This window comes from Peromyscus maniculatus, chromosome 19 (genome assembly GCF_049852395.1).
Source record: "Peromyscus maniculatus bairdii isolate BWxNUB_F1_BW_parent chromosome 19, HU_Pman_BW_mat_3.1, whole genome shotgun sequence".
In the NCBI taxonomy this organism is placed as follows: Eukaryota; Metazoa; Chordata; class Mammalia; order Rodentia; family Cricetidae; genus Peromyscus; species Peromyscus maniculatus.
The window spans coordinates 40798183-40821731 of record NC_134870.1 but is presented as its reverse complement, the minus strand read 5'-3'; the positions used below and the strand labels follow the sequence as shown (position 1 = coordinate 40821731).

Genomic DNA, 23549 nt, shown 5'->3' with positions numbered 1-23549 from the left:
TTTACCAACTGCACATCTGACAGAGGGCTAATACCCAAAATATATAAACAACTCAAAAAACTGGACATCAAGAAAACAAACAACCCAATTAAAAATGGGGTACAGATCTAAACAGAGAATTCTCAAAAGACAAACAAATGGCTCTGAAACACTTGAAGTGTTCAACATCCTTAGTCCTTAGGGAAATGTAAATCAAAACTACTTTAACATTTTTGTCTTACACCCATCATAGTGGCCAAAAGTAGTAAAAAAGTGACAGCACATGCTGGTGAGAATGCAGACTAAGGGGAACACTCATTCATTGCTAGTGGGAGTACAAATGTGTACAGCCACTATGGATATCACTGTGATGGTTCCTCAAGAAGCTAGGAATTGGTCTGCCTCAAGATCTAGCTATACCACTTTTGAGCATATACCCAAAAGATATTCCTAACTTGCTCAGCCATATTCATTTATGCCCTATTCATAATAGCTAGAAATTGGAAACAGCCTAGATGTCCATCAGTGGATGAATGGGTAGAGAAAATGTATATTTACATAATGGAATATTATTCAGCTGTTAAAAATGAAATCATGAAATTCACAGACAAATGGATGGAGCTAGAAAAACTCATCCTAAGTGAGGTAACTCAGACTCAGAAACACAAATATGGTATGTATTCACTTATATGTGGATGTTAGCTGTTAAGTCTTCAAAAAGCATGCTATAATCCATAGAACCACAGAGGTTAGGTATAGAGTAAGGGACTAGTGGGGAGGGCTGGATCTCCCTACAAAGAGAAAATAGAATACTTAGTTATGGGTAGATGTAGTGGGGGCCTAGAATCAGAAAATCAAACAGGAAGGCAGAGTTAAGAGGGGGGTGAAGGAGGGAATATAGGGAGGGACAGCTAAAACTAAGGGCCATCAGAGAGGTTGTATGAAAACCTAATATAGTAGATGCTTCCTGAATTATATGCATGTATGAAGGTGATTTAATGAAATGGCTGAATAGCAGGGGAGATAGAGTGCAAACTGAACAGCTCTCATCACCAAATGAAGCTCCCAGTACTGGGAATGGGTTATATCTAATTGAGTTGTTGGCCAAAGGGACCCCAAACAACATAGGCTATTGCCGAGGCAATTGGTAGCTCTCCAAAAACTGATGATAGGGTCCTCCTATTGCTGAAGACAAAGCTTAACACAACTCATTGGACATGGAGAAGTTAAGTTGGTTCCTATCTAGAGCCTTCACACCTACAGAATAGTGTTCCTCGTACTGAGAGGTACTTAGCATACTACCATTGGAGAAAGGTAAACACCAACCTAGCTACAAAACCTGTCACCTACAAGAATGACCTGCCTGCAAGATACATTGGTACAACAGTAACATAAAGCTTATGGACATAACCAGTATCTCATTGGATTTAAGGGCTACTCCATGAGATGGAACCCATCCCCAACAGTGCTCAGGGGGCAAGAACTTAAGACTGGATAGGTCAGGGACTGAAAGGAAAACCAAATACCACTGTCCTGCTAAAGGAATATTGCAGTGAAATGACTCCTAATGACGTTCTGTATACTCATAGATCAGTGCCTTGTTCAGTTTTCACCAGAGAAGCTTCTTCCTGCAATAGATGGGAACAATTACAGAGATCCAGAGACAGACAATGTGCAGAGAGTGAGACACCTTGGTATACTGAGTCTTAAACAGATGTCTTTATCAGACCCCTCCCCTCAGGGCTCAGGAACCCCATGAAAAAGGAGGAGGAAAGAGTATAAGAGCCAGAGGGGATGACACCAAGGAAACTCCTAAATATAACAGGACAGATGTGCATATGAACTCACAGAGCCTGAGGTAGAATACGCAGGACGTGCAGCGGTCTGCATCAGATAGGGTTCCAGTACCAAGAGAAGCAGTCTTAAGCCCCTATCACTAACCCAGGAGCTATCTCCAAATGATAACCACTCACAAATGAATTAAACTCATTTTGAACATGTAAACATAGAACATTTACATGCAAGTTCACGATGCAGGAAATTCCCCCTCCCCTCGCCCAAACTGAGAGGTTAAAACTTACATATGGAAGTCGTCAAATATATTTTTCATATAGTTAATGTAAATGCTGTGACATCCTCTGAATCATATAAATGAAAAACTCAATCCCCTGCATTTTCTTATGATTTTCTAAATGTTGCTATATAGTTAAAAAGTATCGAGGAACAGAATTCTCTGTTTAAATGCCTACACAGATTCATATTTAACATATTTTCTCCACACTGAGTTTTGCTAGTATGAGATTTTAATTTAGTCAAAGAAGTAACATGTTTATTTTTATTTATTTTTTACTGTTTTTCCAGTAACCCCCCCCCACACAACACACACACACACACACACACACGCACACACACACACACACACACACACACACACGCACACACACACACACACACACACACACACATTTAAATCTTTATTCTGCATATGGGAGAAAACATGATGTATTTGTTTTTTCTAAGCCTCTTTTTTTTTTTGCTTAACATAATGATTTTCATTTGCATCTGTTTTTCCTGCATATGTCATGATTCCAATTTTTTAGAGCTGCATAAAATTCCATTGTATATATGTACCACATTTTAAGTATAAAGTAAGTCCTTTATTTTACATTGAAACTCTTATTTTTTCCTTTTATTGAAAATAGATTTTTTTCGTACATAATATATACTGACTACAGTTTACCCTCCCTCTACTCCTCCCATTTCCTCCCCATTTTCTCTATCATTCAGATCTTTCCCCTTTCTCTCCTATTAGTAACAAACAGGCTTCTAAGGGATAATAAAATATAATAAGATAAAACAAAAACAGACACATTGAAATAGGACAAAACAAACAGAAGAAGAGCCCGAGAAAAGGCACAAGAAAACATATAGACACAGAGACCCTCTCAATCACACACTCAAGAATCCCATCAAAACACTTAAATGGAAACCATAATATATACAGAAGGGACCTCTAGCGTAAAAGGAGAGAAAAATATAAATAAAACAAAAAATAATATTCTAAAAAAAACAAAGCAAAAAACCCTGACACAATATTATGGGACAAGTAACTTCCAGAGATGCCATGGAGTTCCTTTTCTGTTGGCCATCTACTACTTAGGGCATGGAGCCTGCATTTGAGAGTAGTTTTTTTCCCCCAGTGAGACTCCCTTGGAGAAAATTAAATTTTCATTTGCGAATAGTTATCACTTAGAGATAGCCTCTGGGTTATCATTGGGGGGCATATGTCTACTTCTTTCCGTCCCAGGATCCTAACGTGCAGACCCATGCAGGCCCTGTGCAGCTGCCTCAGTCTGTAATACAGTTCATATGTGCGTGGATCCTGTGATTTAGAGGGCTTTGTTTGGAGTCCTCCATCCCCGCTGGCTCGTATACTCTTTCTGCCTCCACTTCCACAGGGTTCCCTGAGCCCTTAGGGGATGGATTCAATGGAGACATCTCATTGAGGGCTGAGTGTTCCGAGGTCTCACTCTCTGTATACTGTCTGTCTGTGGGCCTCTATATTTGGATAATGGTGTTATTTTTTTGGGGGGGGAAGGTAAAGGGAAGGCAATACTCAGGCCTGAGTTGAGGGCTTCCTGTATGCCCAGCAAGGGCCCTACCACTGAGCTGTATCCCCAGCTTCATGTTAATTTTATTTTATTTTTAATTTTTAGCTACTCATTGGGTCATCTGAGCGCTATGCCAAGTACCTGTTTGCTATCCATATGTCTTCTTTTGGGAAGTGTGTCTTCACTCTTGTCCTCACTGGATGGTGTTGCTGGTGTCATTTGGGGTATATAGAAATCTGAATGTATTCTGGGTATCTTTTCTTTGTCAGATATCTTTTCATAGCTAGACTCGTGCTTCTGCTACCCAACAGTAACAACTATAGGATATGTGCAAAGATATTGATATACTTAATATTTCTAAAGTTGCAATTTTAGGTGGAAGGTGAGTGGGATTTAAAATATATGTTTCGTAGTTTTAAATTCAAGAGGAAAATTACATTTGATTACTTTGCTTTTGGTTTCAGGTGCAGTTAAAAACTAGCATTTGTAGTCAGTATGTAATTCGGATGCAACCCACTAGCAGGTGCCTTTCTACCCTAGAATGTGCTGCTGCTGCTCTTTCCATCTTGGAGAAAAATAACTGTATACAAGAGGTATGTGGAAGTCATCGTTTCTTAAAAGTAGGGTTGGATGTTATTGAGAAAATTTAGACATGCATCACTTGTAAATTTTGTAAGTCACGTGACAAGTGGAGTATATCTGCAGTAGATATTTATGGACTTTCATAATCTTCTTCCTCTCTGGTATTTTACTGTGTTGGTTTATCATTCCAGATTGCATTATTTAAATATTCCCACTAAGCTGTGCAAACAGCATTTTTAATTTGCTAAATTGCGTGTGAGTAGCACAGTGCTCAATAGAGTTTTTTTTTTTTTTTTTGGCTCGATTTTTCCTTTAGTGTTCTCTACTTCTTTTTTAAGTAGTTTGTATTCTCTGGTGATCAGCTTTTTTCTTTTTAATTAAAAGAACATTCTCCAGCAACATTACTTGTTTGCATTGGTGCCTTTATTTGAGGAGATATGCTAACATTCTGTTTACTTTAATAAACTTGCTTAGAGTGTAAAATAGATACTTATATGGATAGAAATGCCCACAGAATATGAAAAGGATTTAACCTACAATCAACATTATATTTAATTCTCATAAAATTTCTTGTGATTACATATATAACTAACAATTATCAGCAGAGAATAACATTTCATTGAGCTTAGTAATATCTCAACTTTTGGGGACATGTTAGAAACTTCATATTTATAGCAAAAGAAAAGTATAGTAAAAATAATTTTAAGATGTGTTATGAAAAATAAGTGAACTCTTACTTCTTCCTCGGAAAACAATGTCAGAGGATGACAATTAAAAAAGAGTTGGTAACTTCTCCCCCACATGGCACCACACAGGCACTCCCACACATGCCTACACATAGACAGCTCTCTCTCCTGCCTCATCTTCCTCTCATTGTATAGTAAGTATCAGTACTGTGATGAGACGATACCTTAGCCAGGAAGGAAATTCCTGCCGTGATTAAAACCTAGCCAGAGTAACTGGAAGTTATAAAGACGTTAATCCTGAAGAAAATAAACAAAAATATCTCCAGAGTTTGCAAAAGAGTCAGAGTGCGGGGAGCCAGGATTGAGTGCTTTGCTCTTCCCAGGGCCCTGGGCTGTGAGAGTGAGAGTTGGAAGCTTTTTTTCTTTGGATGGAAGTTGTGTTTCATGATGAGACTTCCTTTGGAAATGGACTGTTCCAGCTAAACAGTTCCACTCCCCATGTTGTCTCTGAGAAGAACACTTCCCAGCAATCCTGGTTCTGTGCCTTGAATGACCAGGGCACCATAGACACTTCTCTTCTTCCTCTACCCGTTACTTTTTCCTATTTGTGTAACTTTATTTCCATCTGTTCACCACTTTTCCTTCTTGATGAAACCAGAAGCATTCAAAGATGACATTGATTCCTACTAGATTATATGTGATGGTTAGTGATATGATATCTTAAAGAGGAATCTTTATCATGACCACACAAGACTTGAATAACTATGTCCTAAGTATAGTATCTGAGAATAAGCAATCGCTAAAGTATAGAGTTGTGATGGGAGCCCACATGTCCTGAACTTTCATTATTCCTTATGGATGGATCGAACATAAACTTTCATAGTAACAGTAAGGGCCTAGAACTCTTATTCTGCTTACTTCGGCCTTCAGGAATAATCAAATCACAGTGGCCAGTAGAGAAACAGTGTCTGACAATCATATCCATGACTTCGGTGATTCTAACATGCTTGGTAGGAGCATGAACGGGAGACCCGTGTAAAGAAACATCTCGTTACTTATTATAGAAAACAAATTTGCTTCCAGTTAATAGTATAAGCTGTTTGATTGGAAGTGAACCCTAAGGCCAATCTGTTAAAAATTAGTTAAAAAAATTAAATAGCACACTTTGTGGAACACAGTTACTGTCTTCTGTGACAATGGGTATATTAGTTCTTCCTTGGGAGGAAAGCTATAGTGTATTTCTCCTAGAAAACCTTGAGGTCTTGGAAAACAGTGAAATATTGTATGGCTTATAGATATCAGGCTCCTCAGAATAAACAGATTTAATGTAACATTGCTTTTCAGTCTTTTGGTTCATCCCCATCCTGTATGCTGGAGCAACTTTGAAGCACAGGAAGTAGCAGGATGTGAGAGGCTATGAGCGTATGGCTCCTGGAACAGAAGTACAGGCTTTGAAGTCAGTTTGAATCGCAGCTTCATCACTGTTGTCAGCATGGCTTGCCAGGGGCAGTTGCATAATCTCTCTTTGTACTTGCCTTTCCTTTTAAACTTGTATAAAATGGTTACCTAGGCTGGGGATGTAGCTCAGTGAGAGAGGACTTGCCTAATGTGTTCCGTCCCCGTTGCCTTCCTATTGTAAAATGAAGTGGGGTGTATTAATTGCTGCCATTGTCGACACAAGCACCTTTGACTTTCTATGCCTCTCCAATTTTGGTAGATCAAGGAAAGATTTAAACTACAGCTTGATGGATTTTATTAATCTACTGCAGTATTTACCAGGGAGCCTTCACCTTCAGGTTTATTTTTGCTTCAAGGTCTTCCTTTATGTGGGAAGTTTTACAGTACAGAATTTCAAAGTGTAAAAAGCTTTTAGCTGCATGTAAATTTAAGAATTTTAGCTCTGTCCAGCAAGCTATGACCACACACATGAAGACAAAAGGATCCACATAACACTCATTTTCCTCAAGTAAACATTTAGACACAAACTAGTTTTATAAATAGGATTTTCTTATGTACTCTGACTCAAATCTGATATTTTTCTTTATATTAGAAGCATTATCATTTATTGAACATCAGGTAGTGGTTTCAACACTGTAATTGATGGGGTCTAATATATCACCTCACTGTTTGTTATGATAATAACTTTTTTAGGTAGACTTTATTTACTTACTTTGAAGCACATAACTAATATATGATAGCATCATCAAGAAGGCTGCATTAAAATGGCATAGAATGGCAATGCCTCTCTGCATGCTGCTTGTTCAGTGGGAGTGCCAGGAGGGCTTCTAGAGGCTCATGCCGGTGCTTAGGGACCCAGGATTATGGAAAGCTATCCAAAAATATTTCACTTTCATAAAGAAGAGGCAAGAAAAATGGTAAATTCTGCATTACTTATAATACTTCTACCCAAAGACAACACACAGTACTCGAGCTCCTCAGATTTCATTAACTAAGTCTACTTGATCTATGTTGCTGTGATAAATCACTCTGACCAAAAGCAAGGAAGGAGTTTATTTTAATTTAAAGATCGCAGTCCATCACTAAGGGAAGTGGAGACAGAAATTCAAGTAGGAATTTGGAACAGAAACCATGGAAGAATGCTTCTTTGCTGGCTCACATACAGGTTCAAGCTTAATGAGTTTTCTTATACATCTTAGTACCACCTGCCTAAAGAATGGTGTCACCTACATTGGGCTGGGCCCTCCTCTATCAATTAACAATCAATGCGGTCTACCACAGACCTGCCGTCAGGGTAATGTGATCTGGGGAATTCCCCAATTGATACTCCCTTCTCAGATGACTCTAGGCTGTGTTAAATTGACAATTAAAACTAAGTAGGACAGTGTCCATGACTAACTTCAAAAGGAATAAAAAATGTAAACTGTCTGGGCGGTGGTGGCACACGCCTTTAATCCCAGCACTTGGGAGGCAGAGGCAGGCGGATCTTTGTGAGTTCGAGGCCAGCCTGGTCTACAGAGTGAGATCCAGGAAAGATGCAAAGCTACACAGAGAAACCCTGTCTCGAAAAACCAAAATAAATAAATAAATAAATAAAAATAAAATAAAAAAAAATGTAAACTCATCATTTACCAAGACAAAAGTTACTTTATTATTAGTGACCACAACAGAGATTAAATGAGGATCTGGTTTAGATCTATTACTTAAGTAAATTTGATAGAACCTTATCTTTGGGATGTCAAAGTTGGAGGTGTTTGACCATAATATTAGCATTATTCTATCTGTGAAAGTAAATGTTAGAACATGAAGAGACTTTTAAGTTGCTTCTATCTGTATATAGTCATATCCGTGTTTCCTAGAGACCTATCATGTTTTATTGTCCAGTCTGTCCATTGAGTTGACTATTAAGTAAGATTAATACATTTTTCTAGATCCTTTCCTGTCTTTCTTATTAACATAAACAATGAAAAGATACGTGATGGGCTTTCTATAATAGTGAAAACATACCTAATGGACTTTCAACAATAATGTTGTGTTGAGGTTTCCAAAGTACTTGTCTGTTTTTCCTTATTGGTCTATATCAATAAGGGATTGTGAGTGACAGCATTTAAAAACAAAGGCAGTGGTTAAATCAATTTTTAAAAAAACTTCTGTAAGTACAACATGCAAAAGTGGGCAGTCCTGAGTTATAAATGCAGTTTGGAAAGGACATCAAGAACCCAAATTATGGTGCTGGAGAGATGGCTCAGCAGTTAAGAGCACTGGATGTTCTGTTAGAAGACCCAGCTTTAATTCTCAGCACCCACATAACAGCTTATAACTGTCTGGACCTTCAATCCCAGGGGATCTGATGACATCTTCTGGTGCACAGACATACATGTAGGCAAAACATCCATACACATAAACACAAAAAGCCCACATTTTCTTCTGTCCACTATCCTCTGTGTTTGGCTTTAATTGTCACATTTATTGCCGACTGATCATCATAGTTGTCCCACTCTAATAATCATATTCTTGATAGGAAGAGGGGGGCAAAAAAAAAAAAAACCTATGCTACCTAAACCTGTTGGCTTTGAGTGCCTCTAAACGCCTATTCCAAGTGACTTTTAGTTACCTGTCATTACTCATTATTTTACTAGTAGATGGGCACAGTGCTCTCATGAATACAACTTGGGTTCTATTACTAAGGATAAAAATAATGGGTAGGGAGAAGCAATGATCAGGGCCTGCCATAGTGTTTAATACTTCATTGTAAAGTAAAGCCCCTTTATATTTTTATATATAAATTATACCATGTATTTTGTATATGTGGGGGAATAAATTTTCACACAGACCCTTTGTCAATTTTTTCCTGAGGCAGGGTTTCACTGTGCAGCGCTGGCTGTCCTGTCACTCACTCTGTGTAGACCAGGCTGGCTTTGAACTCAGACATCCTCCTCTTTCTGCCTCCCAAGGGCTGGGATTAAAGGCATGTGCCACCACTGCCTGGCTCAGTTTTTTCCTTTTTAAAAATTATTCTTTAATGGCCTTTTCAACCAAAACCTTTGCTATTCTCACATACAAAGAATATGACCCAAAAAATGTGTTTAAAATACTATTTAATTTTGTTTAGCTTTTGATCTTGAATAACCTTGCATATAGCATGTGTTCCTATTGTGTGGCACCCATCTCTATTAACTTACATGTAAAGCCAGTTACCACACTAGTGTTATTTGCTCGGCTCTGCAGAAATTTACTTTAAGGCAGGGTATAAAATTACAGTATTTCAAGTGTACCACTTGTGGCTCTGTCACCTCTGTGTCTTCCATGGACTATGTGAGGGAGACGTCATTGTCATCATGGAATTGTTTGTGTCAGTGATTGAAATTCAACTAATGTGGTGTACCTATCTATCTAAATGCTTCCTTTAATCAGCTTGTTAACTAATTAAATTTTAATGACACATTTCATGCTATCTAAATAAACTAGTGTATAAAACTTAAGTCAGACTCTATTTCCTATATGAAAAATCAATATAAATCCTTTTATTAGAATCTGTGAATTTAGAAATAATTATGAAGTATAGAGTAGTGATTACTTTTCACAGTCAAAAGCAATAATAAAAAAAGAACACGTAATTGTCTGTATTTGGAAGAAAAATATAGATAGAATACAAGTTGCCACAAATACGTTTTTAGTATCTTTTTTTTCTTAACAGACTTTGCTTCGCCCTCTTCAAGCGTTGTGTTCTTTCCAGCTTCAGCACGGTGCTCAGATTCGCCTCAGCAAGGAATATCTTCTGAAAAACGGATTATATCCCAAGCCAATGCCAAAGAACAAACGCAAACTCAGGAAGATGGAGCTGTTGATGAACAGTGTTAAAATTTAGCCCAGTGTCCCCGTAATGCTCCTTCACCTGTCTTTAGCTGACAAGACTTGGTAAACTTTCCCCCAGTTTAGGCTTGAGGGCTTTGACTCTGAAGAAGGGATGCTGGCAGGTACTTGTGCGGGAAGAGTTGGTCTGCTAAACAGCATCATGCAGCACACTTCCACCCACTCTGTGAAAAGCAGTCTTTTGTTTCATTTTGTTGTTTTTGTTTTTTTGAGGCCAGGTTTCTCCGTGTAGTCTGTAGACCAGGCCGGCCTCAAACTCATAGATCCACCTTCCTCTGCCTCCTGAGTGCTGGGATCAAAGGTGTGTGCCACCACCATCCAGATACTGTATTTGTTTTTAAATATGTGCTTCTAATACATTGTTTTAGATCTCTTCAAAATACAATTAGTTGGTCTAGAGTAAAGAGTGTGTATAAAATGAAGATAGTTCTGCCTGGGAACAGTGTTGTTTCCATCAGTGTTTGTGGATACCTAGGTATCTAGAGATCAGTGATAGAATATACCCTGCATTAGTTTCAGCCTTACTGTGAAATAAGTGGCAAAAGAGGGTTACTAGTTTTATTAACTAGTATAAAGAAACAGGGAAACTTGACTGTTTAGGGTTGAGCGTGGACTCTGTGAATGTGATTTACACCCTGTAATTGTCTGGCTTCCTGTGGAGTGCATTTAACTTTGAAATAGCCTACATTTTCTTTGGGAGTTGCTTTGCCTCAGTTTTAGTTTTCAGTGTTCATTTAACAAGTTTACTCATTGTGGTAAGAGGCTGTTGATGAAGTTTCTGTATGGCAATGACTGAAGTAGAGTATAACACAGTTATCATTTTGAGAACATACTTCTGTAAGTAGCTCCACTTAAAAAATTTTTTTAAGAGCAAAAGCTTTCAATATGAAAGATCAAATTTCTCACCCTATTAGGAGAATATGTGCTGAGATTTTGTATAGAATAAGAGAAATTTATACACTCTATATTTATATTCAATTTATAGTTAAGAAAACACTTTGGCAAGATCAGGGTGTTTCATTTTGACCTTTGTTCCTGATTACTACAGTTCCTTGAATCCAGTGTTAAATGGAAGGAAAAATCAAGCGTGCAGTTTAGTGGTGATTTGATAAATACCTGTGTGTGACAAAAACATACACCAGTTTTTGATGTTTTTCATGCTCATTTGTTTATTATTGGCTCAGATTAGACACTCATTAATAGCTTGGCTGGTCCCAATTAGAATACTAACAAATATGTAGCAAGTTATATGAAAATATTTTAAAATATTAAAATTTAGATTTGTGACTTCAATTGCTGACTTATATTTTCATTTAAAAATAAGTTGGCCTTTTATAACCTAAATGTCCAGTATCAATTGTTTGTGTAATAATGAAAAAATAATATAATGTATAATTGTTTCTTAAGGAATGAGTTAAAATCATCTTTCAGTAATTTTTATGTTGGAATTAAATTTCACAAAGTTCTATTGAGTGTTATGATTGTTTTTTAAGAAAAATAATTTATATTGATATTAATTTCTAGTATCACAGATACCATTTATATTTCCAAACTTTACTTAGTGTTTACCATTTAGAATAACTTTTATGTTTTAAGTATATTAACTACTTAAATGCTTAAAATTAATTACTTTGGCTTTGTGTGTGCGTGTGCGTGTGTGTGTGTGTGCGCACGCGCGTGTGCATTTACTTAAAGAAGATGTATCTAGATAGAAGGAAGATGGCACATTTGAGACACTTGGCACTTTGCTACACCCGTGAATCTAAAACAGCATCAGATGCACGGCTCCAGAGACGAGTGGCATGGAAAGTCAGGAGTGCAGCATTAGACAGAGATGACATACAGAAGTTGAGATTCGTAAAAGAAAACAAAGGCATGCCTTCCTCAGCTCTTAAGTGGCATTTGTCAAAACTGTAGTTTAAGACGGGATTTCTGCAATGTGCAGTCTCCATCTGTACAGCCAGCACATAGGGGAGAAGAACCCTACGTCCTTCTTAGTCTGTACTCTGGTGCTGTGGGGTCATCTTAGAAGTCTTATGGCCAAACTTTTTGATGAAGGGGAGAAGAAACCTCTGCATTCTTTTATCTTTAATCATCAAAGTCCTTTTGGCTGAGTGAGTGACCACTCTGAGAATCAGTGTAACCCCAGAAGCTGGCTGTAACTTGGACATTGATTCATGAACCATTAGTACGTACGGTACCTTTTGCTGGCCATGTTTTGAGGAAAGTGTTAGGTGATTATATTAGGACAGGCAGCATGCCTTTGAGAAGAGGGAGATTGCCTGTGTGTGCATATAGCTGGGAAGGAGGGAAACTGGTGTGTCTAGGGCAGCTGTTTTCAGCCTGTGGGTCATGACCTCATTGGGAAGTGTTGAATGACCCTTTCACAGGGGTTGCCTAAGACCATCGGAAAACACAGATATTTACATCATGAGTCATAACTGCAGCAAAGTTACAACTATCAAGTAACAATGAAAATAACTTTATGGTTGGGGGTCAGCACACCATGAGGAATTGTATTAAAGGGTCACAGCATTAGGAAGGTTGAGGACCGCTGGTCTAGGTATGCAGGATCTCTAGTTTCCTGTTGTCACTGCAGGCAATACTCTTTCTAAATTCTTGATTTTTTTTTTTTTATAAAATAATTTAAAATAAACTCAGTGGGAACCCAGAGACAATTCATTAGTGTTAGAGAGAGGAAACAATAAAGTGGATAAGCTGGAAATCTGGATGAGGGAAATGGGAAGGGTGAAAGACAGGAAGTTATATTTCTGTCCACTCACCAAGGTGAAGTCACCTTTATCCCAGAAATGTGGGATAATCCAACCTACGTAAATCAGTAAGCATAATTCACTACATAGATAGACACGATGACAGGAACCACACGATCATCTCATTACACGAATAAAAAGCCTTTTGATAAAATCCAAAAATCCCTTTGTGGTACATGTCCTGAAGAATCTAGGGATACAGGGGACATATCTCAACATAATAAAGGCTACCTACTGGACAACAGAGGATAATAAGTCCAGTGCCAGGAATGGGTTACCACTTTTGGAGTTCTTGGCCAGGGAGGTCTCAGAGACCTCCAGATATATGCTGTTGCCAGTGCTCTTGGTTATGCTCCAGAATGCGATGAGGAGACCCTACTGCTGAAGACGCCACACACTTGAATCATAGAAGATGGAGAAACCAAGCTGGTACTGACCTGGAAGCTCTGTCTCTACTGCCTAGCTTTCATAGTGCCGGAAGATGTCTGCATACTACTGGAGGGGGAAAGTAACCATCAGTTTCATCCAGCTGTGAATGGTGTGAGCTACAGTAACACTGGCCTGGCAAGATATGCCCACTGGTGTAATAGTGGCTTGACCATCAATGGGATAACTAACCACTTTCTGATTGGATTTCAACTCCATTCCACACAAGGAAATTCATACCTGGCAACATTATTGAGGCCAAGAATCTTGGCTAGAAAAGCCTTAGGGGAGAACCTACTCCTATTACTATACCGAATGTGCATAGCATTAAACGTACTCCTGAAGACTTATCATTGTACCCATAGATTAGTGTAGCTCTTAAATGTTATTAGAAAAACTGCTTTTTCCAGTAGATCATGATGAACACAGAGAACCACAGCTGGTCAAGGTGCAGAATATATGAGATTGCAGAATGCTCACCCCTAAGTGACACATCTGTCTCACATACCCTCCTTTCAAGGCTCAGGGTTTGTTGTAGAAGAGGGGGCAGAAAGATTGTAAGAGCCAGAGATGGTGGATTGATAGTGTTTTCTAGATATGACATGAACTTGCAGTGCTTGTGAAAGTATGCTTGTGGAAGCTGAAGCCAGACCACATCCCAGCAGAGACAGGAGATGGGGATGAAGTCTTACTTCTAGCTGAAGAGCTCTTAGCAATTGGTAGCTTCTAGGAGATGGAAATTCAATTTTCTTTGTGTGGGCCCTTGCAGGTCAGCCACACTCCAGTGCATTCAAGAATATATGGGACGCAGAAATTGGACTCCGTGGAATTTTTTTAAATGACAATGTTAAGTGAGTAATGAAGAGGGGTAGATCTTGGAGGAGTTGAGGGAGGGATGTTAATTGCGTAAAATTCTTAAAGAACTGGTAAGACATGAGGAGAAGAGAATAGATGAGCATGATGCTGTACACCTGTAATACCAGCACTGGGGGAGGGGAGTGGAGACACGATTCTTGTGTCTTGCTGGCTAGCAGACTTGGTATGCTTTGGGTCCTGTGTGACTCTTTCTAAAAGAAAAAAATAATTAGATAAAACACAGAATATGATTGAGGAAAACACTTAGCATTGATTTCTGACCTTAACACATGTATTTGCACATTAACACACCTCCCCACCAGATAACTCTTCTTTTAGGGTGATAGGGGCCTTGGGCATTAGAGCATTCTACCTTTTCAGGCCAATCAAGGAAAATATATTTAACCTTAATATTATTTGGGTCAGTCTTGTAGAATGAAGGGGATTTCCATGTATGACCTAGAATTCAGCATTCTACACTGTGCCCCTTCTTCCTCCGGCTCACACATTCTTTTAATCCCTAATTGTGCAGTGTTCTCTAAGCCTTGGAGCAGCTGTTATAGATGTCCCATTTGTGGTTGAGCATTAAACCATCACTTATCATCAGCACTTTGGTCAGTTAAGAGTCTCTGCAGTCACTGTCACCTACTTGAAAAGGAAGCTCCTCTGACCAAGGTGACATCACCACTAATCTGTGGGCATAGGAAGGTCACATGATGGTCATAACATGTGCACTTAGGAAAACGGCAGCTATAGTTTCCTGCCAAGGGCCTGTGACCTCTCCAGCCACAGACGTTTGAGCAGTACTAGACAAGAATTCCCTTCTGTGGAGTAGGCCTCAATTCCAGTCAGCAGGTGCTTGGTTACTCCCAGAATAGATGTGTCACAGTTAGGGCTCACCTTGTCTGGCCGCTCAGTATCATAGCACACAACACCTAAGACTGCTTCCTTGGCAGTCTGCCGAGCACCCTCTGGCACTATGAGGGTTGGCTGTCAGGAGGAAGCTTCCAACCTAGTTCCAACTTGATTTCTCAGCGTCATGCAGCCAGAGCATCCCGTAACTTAGGCAACTGGGTCTTACTATCCAGTTCTGCTGGGTAAGTAACAGCAGTAGCAATCATTGTATTGTTTGGGGGACCTTAGAGGCCTTGCTGACCAACAACTCAGGAAGGGAGCTCACTCCTGGCACTGGTATTTTTTATTAATATCCTGTGGCAGCTTTATCCTCTCCCACAAGGCACCTCTCTTTTTTGGTTGTTGTTGTTTTTGTTTAATTTTTAATTAGCTTTCCTATTATATGGTTTCCTTACCACTTTAAAAATAATATGTCATTAGTTTTGGTTGATCTTAATCCATCCCTTTCTGTCCTGACATCCTTCTGCCCCACTCTCCCTGCTCCAATTTTATTCTGTGTTTGAGTATCTAGTTTGTTTTTAAACTGTTGCTATTAGTGCTGTCTGCATTTTTTCCCTCTAATTGTAGTGGGGATTAAGATCCCAAGAGAAGGCTGCCCACTAAGAAAACACCTGTATAAAAGTATATATATTTATAAGTTAGAAACACAAGGAATACATGGCTTCTCCTAAAGTGTATAACTTTTAAATAATCAGTCAAAAGGTAATGAAATTATTCAGCTGTCAGACAAAGAAACATTTTAAAAAATGAGCATTGTCTAAATGAGGATTCTAATAAATGAAGGAAGGAAGTTAATATAAGACATGGATGAGAAATCCAGCAGAGACACTGAAATTCTAAAATATAAATTTAAATAAATAAATCAATAAAAAGAGCAATAATAACCAAACAAAATTCTTAAGAATGAATTTCTCTACAAATCAACTAAAACTTTGTAGTTGGCAGAGGGCCAGTGAGATGGCTCAGCAGGTAAAGGCACTTGTCGCTTGAGTTCTATTCCTAGGACCTACATGTGGAGGGGATGACTGACCCCACAAATTTTCCTCTGAACTCGACACCTATGCTCTGGCATGCATGTATGTGCACACCTACCCCACCACATTCACCCCAAAAAATGTTATAAAAAAAAACCTGAAAATTTCCGTGGAAAATATTACTAATAGCTTAGACCAAGTAAAGGATATTAAACACATTCATTTAGCAATAAAGAACAACAGCAAATAAAAGCAGCAACCATGAATACAACTCAAGAATTCTGGGACATGATTTAAGACATGAAACCCAAGAATCAATGGGTAAATGAGAAGTTGCGATACAAACTGAAAGCATGGAAGACCTATTTTATGAAATTGTAGAAGAAATTTCCTGCTATATACAGGGAAAAGATGTGGACATTTAAATAGAGAAGGCATTTAGAACTGAAATAGAAATGACAGAAAAGGAACTCCAGGTCACAGAGTTAAATTGCTGTATTAGAAGGAGCCCTGCAAACTGCAAAAGGGAAGTGCCGGTTTCCAGAGCCAAATTCGGCAGAGACCCCTCAGCAGAAACCCCCAAAGTAGGATACACCAGAAAGGACATTTCAAGTCCTGAGAGTAAAGACCTGCCAACCAAAACTGCCCAAATAATATCCAGCAAAGTTATCTTTTTAAATCAATAGAGAAATAAACACCTCCCCCCAAAAGCACATACTAAAGCAATTCATGAACACAGGTATTACAGAAAATACTGGAAAGAATCCTACATACAAAAGAGGAAGAAAGGGTAACAAGCATGATGTCAAAAAAGAAATTTCAAGCCGGGCGTGGTGGCGCACGCCTTTAATCCCAGCACTCGGGAGGCAGAGCCAGGCGGATCTTTGTGAGTTCGAGGCCAGCCTGGGCTACCAAGTGAGCTCCAGGAAATGCGCAAAGCTACACAGAGAAACCCTGTCTCGAAAAAACCAAAAAAAAAAAAAAAAAGAAATTTCATGAATAAGTTGAGTAGATGAAATTTAGGAAAGAAATAAACACGTTCAACCCAGTAAACCAGGCTACTCCTAAAATGCTTAAGTGAGAAAGAAAAGAACACAGTATTTGAATTAAGCAAGGATTTACATGAGTCAGCTTGTCTTTCTCAATAATGCTAGATGTAAATGACCTTAAAACTCCAACCCAAAGATGCAGATTGGATTATGAAAACAAGATCCAACTGGTGATTTTCAGGAAGGCAGAGGCTAGGGGAAAGGAGAGGGATGGGGTTAGATCAACCAAAATGAATAATAATTATTATTTTTTAAGTCATAAGAAAACCAGATAGTACATAATCTAAAAATGGAAACCTCACAGCAGAGAGGTGACTGTGGGTGACTGTAGGCCTGGGTATGCTCACAATTATACTCAGGTGATGTTGCCTCCCTGATACGAGGGACCAGACTACTGTTCTTTGTACCCTTTTACTACCCAAGTTGAATCTTCTGTAGTATGAGCTCTTCACATGCCACTGTCCTGCCCTTCCTAACTCCACAACTGCCTCTTGCCCTCAAACTATGGCAATTGAATTCCAGGCTTCCTAGATTGTAATTATTACTTACCAATTGCCCAGAATATTTCAGCCTATAGTAGGTTTCATCTCAAGATGGCAGCCAGTCATATCTCTCAGCAATATGGAAAATAAAATAAATGAATCACCCCTTCACTGCTGTCCCACCGCAGAGTAAGATTCACTCTCTTTCCTGAGGGCCCCCCCCCCCCATTCCACTTGAATCATGGCTTGTGAGAACCATGGACTTAATCCATGTGCAGGACTTATGGTGCCTTCACCAGGATTCCCTTTAGGATGAGCTTTTTGCTTCCCCTCTCCGGACCCACATAGCTAGGTTGCTGACTCCCCCTTTTATTTCTCTACATTTCTTAGCTATCCTCTTACCCACGCAGTGATTTTTTGTTTGTTTTTCTTTAAAATATTTTTTATTAATTAATAAAATTAATTTGAGGATTTCGTGCAATGTATTGTGATCATAGTCACTCTTTTCACCTTAACTCTCTCAGACCTCAGAGCTTCGTGTCCTTTCTCTTTTAAAATACTTTAAAATTTTTTTTGGAATGAAAATACAAGTACATCGTTTTACCCTTCACCTTTCCTTTCTCCACTCCCTCCTGTATACCCCCACCTTGCTTCCTCTAACAGTTAAAGAAAAAGAGGCCTTTCTTGATGTCCTTCCTCTCTCTCCTTTGTAACAATCTTCCCTCGCATCATCTCCATTCCCAGGCACTGAATCACGTGGAGGCAGCCTCAAGTTCACCGTCGCCTTTCCCCATAACTACATCAAACGTATAATAAAGACGAAATAGACATTTTCAGTGGAACAAATGAGAATTCATCCAGCAGATGTGTGAACAATTAGGAACTATGAAGGGTGTTGCTTTTGTCAATTTGACACAAACTAGAGTCATCTGGGAAGAGGGAACCTCAACTGAGGAGTTGCCTCTATCACACTGACCTGTGGGTGTGTCTGTGGGGCATTTTCTTGATTAATGATCGATGTAGGAGTGTTCAGCCCAGTTCAGACAATGCCACCATTGGGGAGATAGTCCTGCTTGGAGTGTTGAGGAATCAGACTGATCAAACCATGGAGAGCAAGCCAGGAAGCAGCATTCCTCTGTGGTCTGTATTGAAGTTTTAAATAAGTTCTTGCCTTGGCTTCCTGAAGGAGATCACTGCACATCGAGGGCTCCCTTCTGGACCCCAGATTGGGCACAAACCACACCCAAACACCTGTTTTCACTGAGAGATCCTTTATTAATCCGGGAAGAAAAGTTAAAGTGGCTGCTTCCTGACTCAGGCAGAAAAACAGCAGCAAATGACCTTGCAGGTGTCATTTTTAAGAAGAGAGAAAAGGGGGAGAGGGCTGTGTTAGGCTAGGATGCAGTGGTAAAGGAGATAGAGGATGAGGGAGAGGGGAAGGGGACAAGGAAAGGGAGCAGGGGTATTTTTCCCAGAGGGACAAAGGACTGCCTCTGGATATAGAGGAGACAGATGTGGTCCGTAGTCAAGTGGTGGTTTTTATAAAGGTAAAATAGGAAACCCCGTGTTAGGATGAGATTTTTAATTTTAATTGGGTATGTTAATTAGGTTAGCCAAGGGGGCTTCTGATTGCTGATCTACAATATTTCAATAGCTGAGCCTTGGTAGTCAGCCTCAGGAGAAGGAAGTGGCCAAATAAGAGAATAGACCTTGGTGGCTAGCTTTAGTAATGTAATCTGTTTTTAGCCAGGCACAGAGAATGGGAGAGAAGGGCAAGGCCTGCCAGAGCCATGCTCACCATGCTCAAACTGGCCAGCGTCCCTTCACTTTCTTTGATAATGGACTATAAGCAGAAATAAACTCTTTCTTTCCCAATTTGGTTTTGTTTAACATTTTATCATAGCAACAGAGAACAAAGTGGAACATAATTCTTAAGGAAAAAAAATAAGAATAAAAAAATAAAAAATATACAAAAAATGAAAGGACACAGAAAATGAATCTACAACAGGAAACATTATTACACTTTCCTATAGCAAAACACTTGAAATGCTGATATCAAAATATAACTACAAGTAATAGGGGGTATTTTAATGTAGTTAATATTAAAGCAAACGACTTCTTTCTTTTAAGAAACACACATGCCATGGCCTACATGTCATGGCCATAGGATAATTTGCAGCAGTCAATTATCTGATTCCACAGTGTAGGAATCAGACTCAAGTCACCAGGCTTGGTGGCATGTACCTTACTCACTGGCATCTTGTGGAAGAGGGGAAACCAGATGGGTAAAGGACATCAGGAGATCATGGCCCACAGAATCAACTAAGCAGGGCTCATGGGGAGCACAGAGACTGAGGCAACATCACCAAGCCTGCAGGGGTCTGAGCTAGGCTCTCTACATAGATCTTATGGTTGTGTAGCTTGGTGTTCTTGTGGGACTCCTAACAAGAAGTTAGTAAGTGGGACTGTCTCTGACTCTTTTGCCTACTCTTGGGACCATTTTCCTCCTACTGGATTGCCTTGTCCAGGCTTGATATGAGGGGTTTGTGCCTAGTCTTATTGTAACTTGCTAGACTGTGTTTGGTTGATATTCCTGGGAGGCCTCTTCTTTTCCGAAAGGAAATGGAGGAGGAGTAGATCTGGGGGAGAGGGGAGGTGGTGGTGGAGACTAGGAGGATTGTTGGGAGGGGAAACTATGATCAAGATGTGGATGTTTGAGAGAAGCATTTATAAAAAGGAAGAAACTGGAAATGGTTTAAAGTGAAATAGTAAAAAAAAAAAAACAACTTGGTATAGAAATAAACTACACAGCAAATAATAGCACAAACATTTCTAAAGCGTATAAATGAAGCTAGGCTTTGAAAATAGTGTGATATTAACTCACAGCAGACAATGTAATGTCAGGAAGTGTAATGCAATCCCTCTGGTTGCTGGATATAATGTAGTAGACATTAACCACACATGGCTATTCAACTAATTTAAAAGTCAGTTTAATAAATGAGTGTCCATGTGAAACTGGCCATAGTTCATCCATTCCACAGCCATATATGGCCACTGTTCTGAGAAACACATGTATATAGAGATTATTTCTGCAGCCAGAGGAACTTCCCTCAAACAGCCACTAAAAGCCAATAATTCAAGGAGGTATAAAGTAAAAATCAGTGTAGGAAATTCAAGGAATTCCTAGGGATTCAAGGAAGGGACAGGGGTGAATAATAGATAATAAAAAAGCAAACGAATAGATTACAACAAAGCACATCTTCTCAAGTACCTGAGAGGGCAACTTAAAGGAAACAGAAAAGGTTCTGGCTCATGGTCTCAGAGGGTCGACTTTGTGGGTGCATGGCCCTATACAATGAGGCAGAGTATCATGGTAGCAGCAGACGCATGCACTAGAGATTGTAAGTTCACATCTTGCCAGACAGAAGGACTACAGAGGAGGCCAAGACAAGATACATCTCCCAGGAGCATGCTCTGAGTGACATTCCCTCCACCTGGGCTCCACCTTGACTTTTACCACTTTCTAATAATGCTATAGTATTATGACCCTATTAAGTGTTGTGTGACACTGTTCCTGAGGAAATGTAAATAAACATCTGCTAGATAGGGAACCAATGACAGACCAAAGCATGAATTCTACTAAATTCCAGCTTGGTGAGCCAATGGGTTTTATTGGGGCTACTTACAGGTATATGCGTATGCGACTACTAACAGGAATATTGATGAGGAATTGCTTGCAAGAGCAGAAATGGCTAAAAACAGTTCCATCACAAAAAACCCACCCAACACTGGTGACGGCTCAGGAAAGCTAGAAACCTCGAGCACACTGCACACCCTGTTGGTAGCTCAACAGATTGGAGAATGTCCTTTCCAGGTAGCTCAGGAGGTCTGCACCTCTCTTAGGTAGCTCAGCTTGTGGGAGAGAGTCTCTCAGGAGTCCCTGCTGCACATACATTCTTGGAGGTGGAGGCAAGGGTGGGACTAGTGAATCTGGTCAGTTTAAGGGCCTTCCTAAAGCCTCTGAGTTGTGTGCTTCTTGAGCTTCAAGAGCACCCCTGGAGGATGGAATGTTTCACCACCCCATTAGAACATCTTGTTTCACCTCTAAACATCTTGTGTCTTCATGAGATTCCCTCCAAGATGGAAGATATTAATCTTAGAGCAAACCATGGGGCTGGAGAGATAGCCCAGTGGTTAAGAGCGCTGGCTGTTCTTCAAGAGGACCCAGATTCTGTTCCCACTATACCTGTAGTGACCCACTTTTAACCATTTTTAACTCCAGTCCCAGAGGATCTGATGCCCTCTCTCCATCCCCTGTGGGCACTGCACATTGCCTGCGCATGGTGCAGAGACATGAGCAGGCGAAACACACAAACACATGAAAAATAATGAAGGCTAATCTTGGAGAAAGTCACTACACAGCTTCAAGGAATAAACATCAGTGCGCATGGTGTAAGCCTGTCTGAAGATGCCCTCTTGATGACTCCGGTATTGTGCTTCGCTGAGCGCCTAAGTCAGAGTTTCTCAACCTGTGGGTCGTGACCCATTTGGGGGTTGAACAACCCTTTCACAACAGGTACATTACGATTCATAACAGTAGTAAAATAACAGATATGTAGTAGCAACAAAAATAATTTTATGGTTGGGGGTCACCACTACGTGAGAAGCTGTATTAAAGAGTCACAGCATTAGGATGGTTGAGAGCCACTGTCCTTGGTGACTGTTAATTCCATCAGTTTGACAACTGAGATGAGCTATCACACTCAGCTGCTTTGTGAAATTATAAATGATCTAATCGAAGGACAGAATTTGTCAGGTGGGGTTAAAAAGTGAGTTTCAACTGTGTGCAGTTTAGAGCAGGCACCAGGCATTTATACAGAAAAAGAACTTGTCAAAGATATCATATAAACCCAAAGAAAATTGATGTTTCTGTACTAATCTCACATAAAATAGACTTCAAAGATATCAAGCCTAAAGAAGATCATTTCATTAAGATATGCTTCTAAACAAGTTAAACAAACTTTGCTAGAACCAAGTGGAAAATATAAAATTTTAATTTATTGGTGGAGTTTATTTCTACATGCCTCCTTTAGTACTTGATAAAACCATTATTAAGGCTGTAGTTGTTTTGAACACCACAGTTCACCACTTTGACATAATTAACTGTGGTGTATTGCCCTGCAAACCTCATACCATGCAGGCCTTTAAACAGTAAGGGAGACCATCTCTGAGTCTTAGAAGAATTCCTGATAAACAATAAAGAACTGAAAGCCTATGGACTATGTTCCTGCATATATTAGAATTTAATTAGAAATCATTATTCACAAGCAGCACACTTCAAATAATTTCAGGGTCAATAAAATCACAAGGAAAATTAGTAAGCATTTTCAAATAAGCTGTAATGAAAATTTATGAGATTTGGTTAAGGCAGCCCTTAAAGGAAGTTTGTGGCTTTAAATTTTCATCTTAGAAAAGTACAGAAGAAATGGTATGGTTTGGTGTGGATGAACACTCCAGAACTTGTTAAAATTGAATGGTGATTGTAGTAATATTGGAGTGAGAGCCTTCAACACATACTTAAGCATTGTAGCTCTATCCTTGTGGGTTGGATGGGTGTCATTATAGAAGGGCCAGTTCGACTCCTTCGTCTTCAACTACAGGGTGGAGGAAGAAGGCTCTTGCTTGGTGCCACCCCATTGTCATGAGTTTTCTAGTTTTTTATATATGTAAAGGAAGAAGTATGTGAGTTGTTTTTTATTTTTTATTTCAATTATTATTATTATTATTATTGAGACAAGGTTTCTCTCTGTAGCTTTGGAGCCTTTCCTGGAACATACTCTGTAGCCCAGGCTGGCCTCAAACTCAGAGATCCCCCTGCCTCTGCCTCC

At 39.4% G+C, this 23549-nt stretch overlaps 1 protein-coding gene across 2 annotated transcripts in view; it reads left to right on the top strand.

Moving 5' to 3' along the window:
- Positions 1 to 11655, top strand: part of Dtwd2 (DTW motif tRNA-uridine aminocarboxypropyltransferase 2) — a 61542-nt gene extending 49887 nt beyond the window's left edge. For both annotated transcript variants that reach the window (XM_076555236.1, XM_076555235.1), the window contains 2 exons: positions 4055 to 4183; positions 10014 to 11655. In XM_076555236.1, the coding sequence (XP_076411351.1) occupies positions 4055 to 4183; positions 10014 to 10184 (300 nt within the window). In that variant the 3' untranslated portion in view covers positions 10185 to 11655. The remainder of the gene's footprint in view (positions 1 to 4054; positions 4184 to 10013) is intronic.
- The last annotated feature ends 11894 nt before the right edge of the window (positions 11656 to 23549 follow it).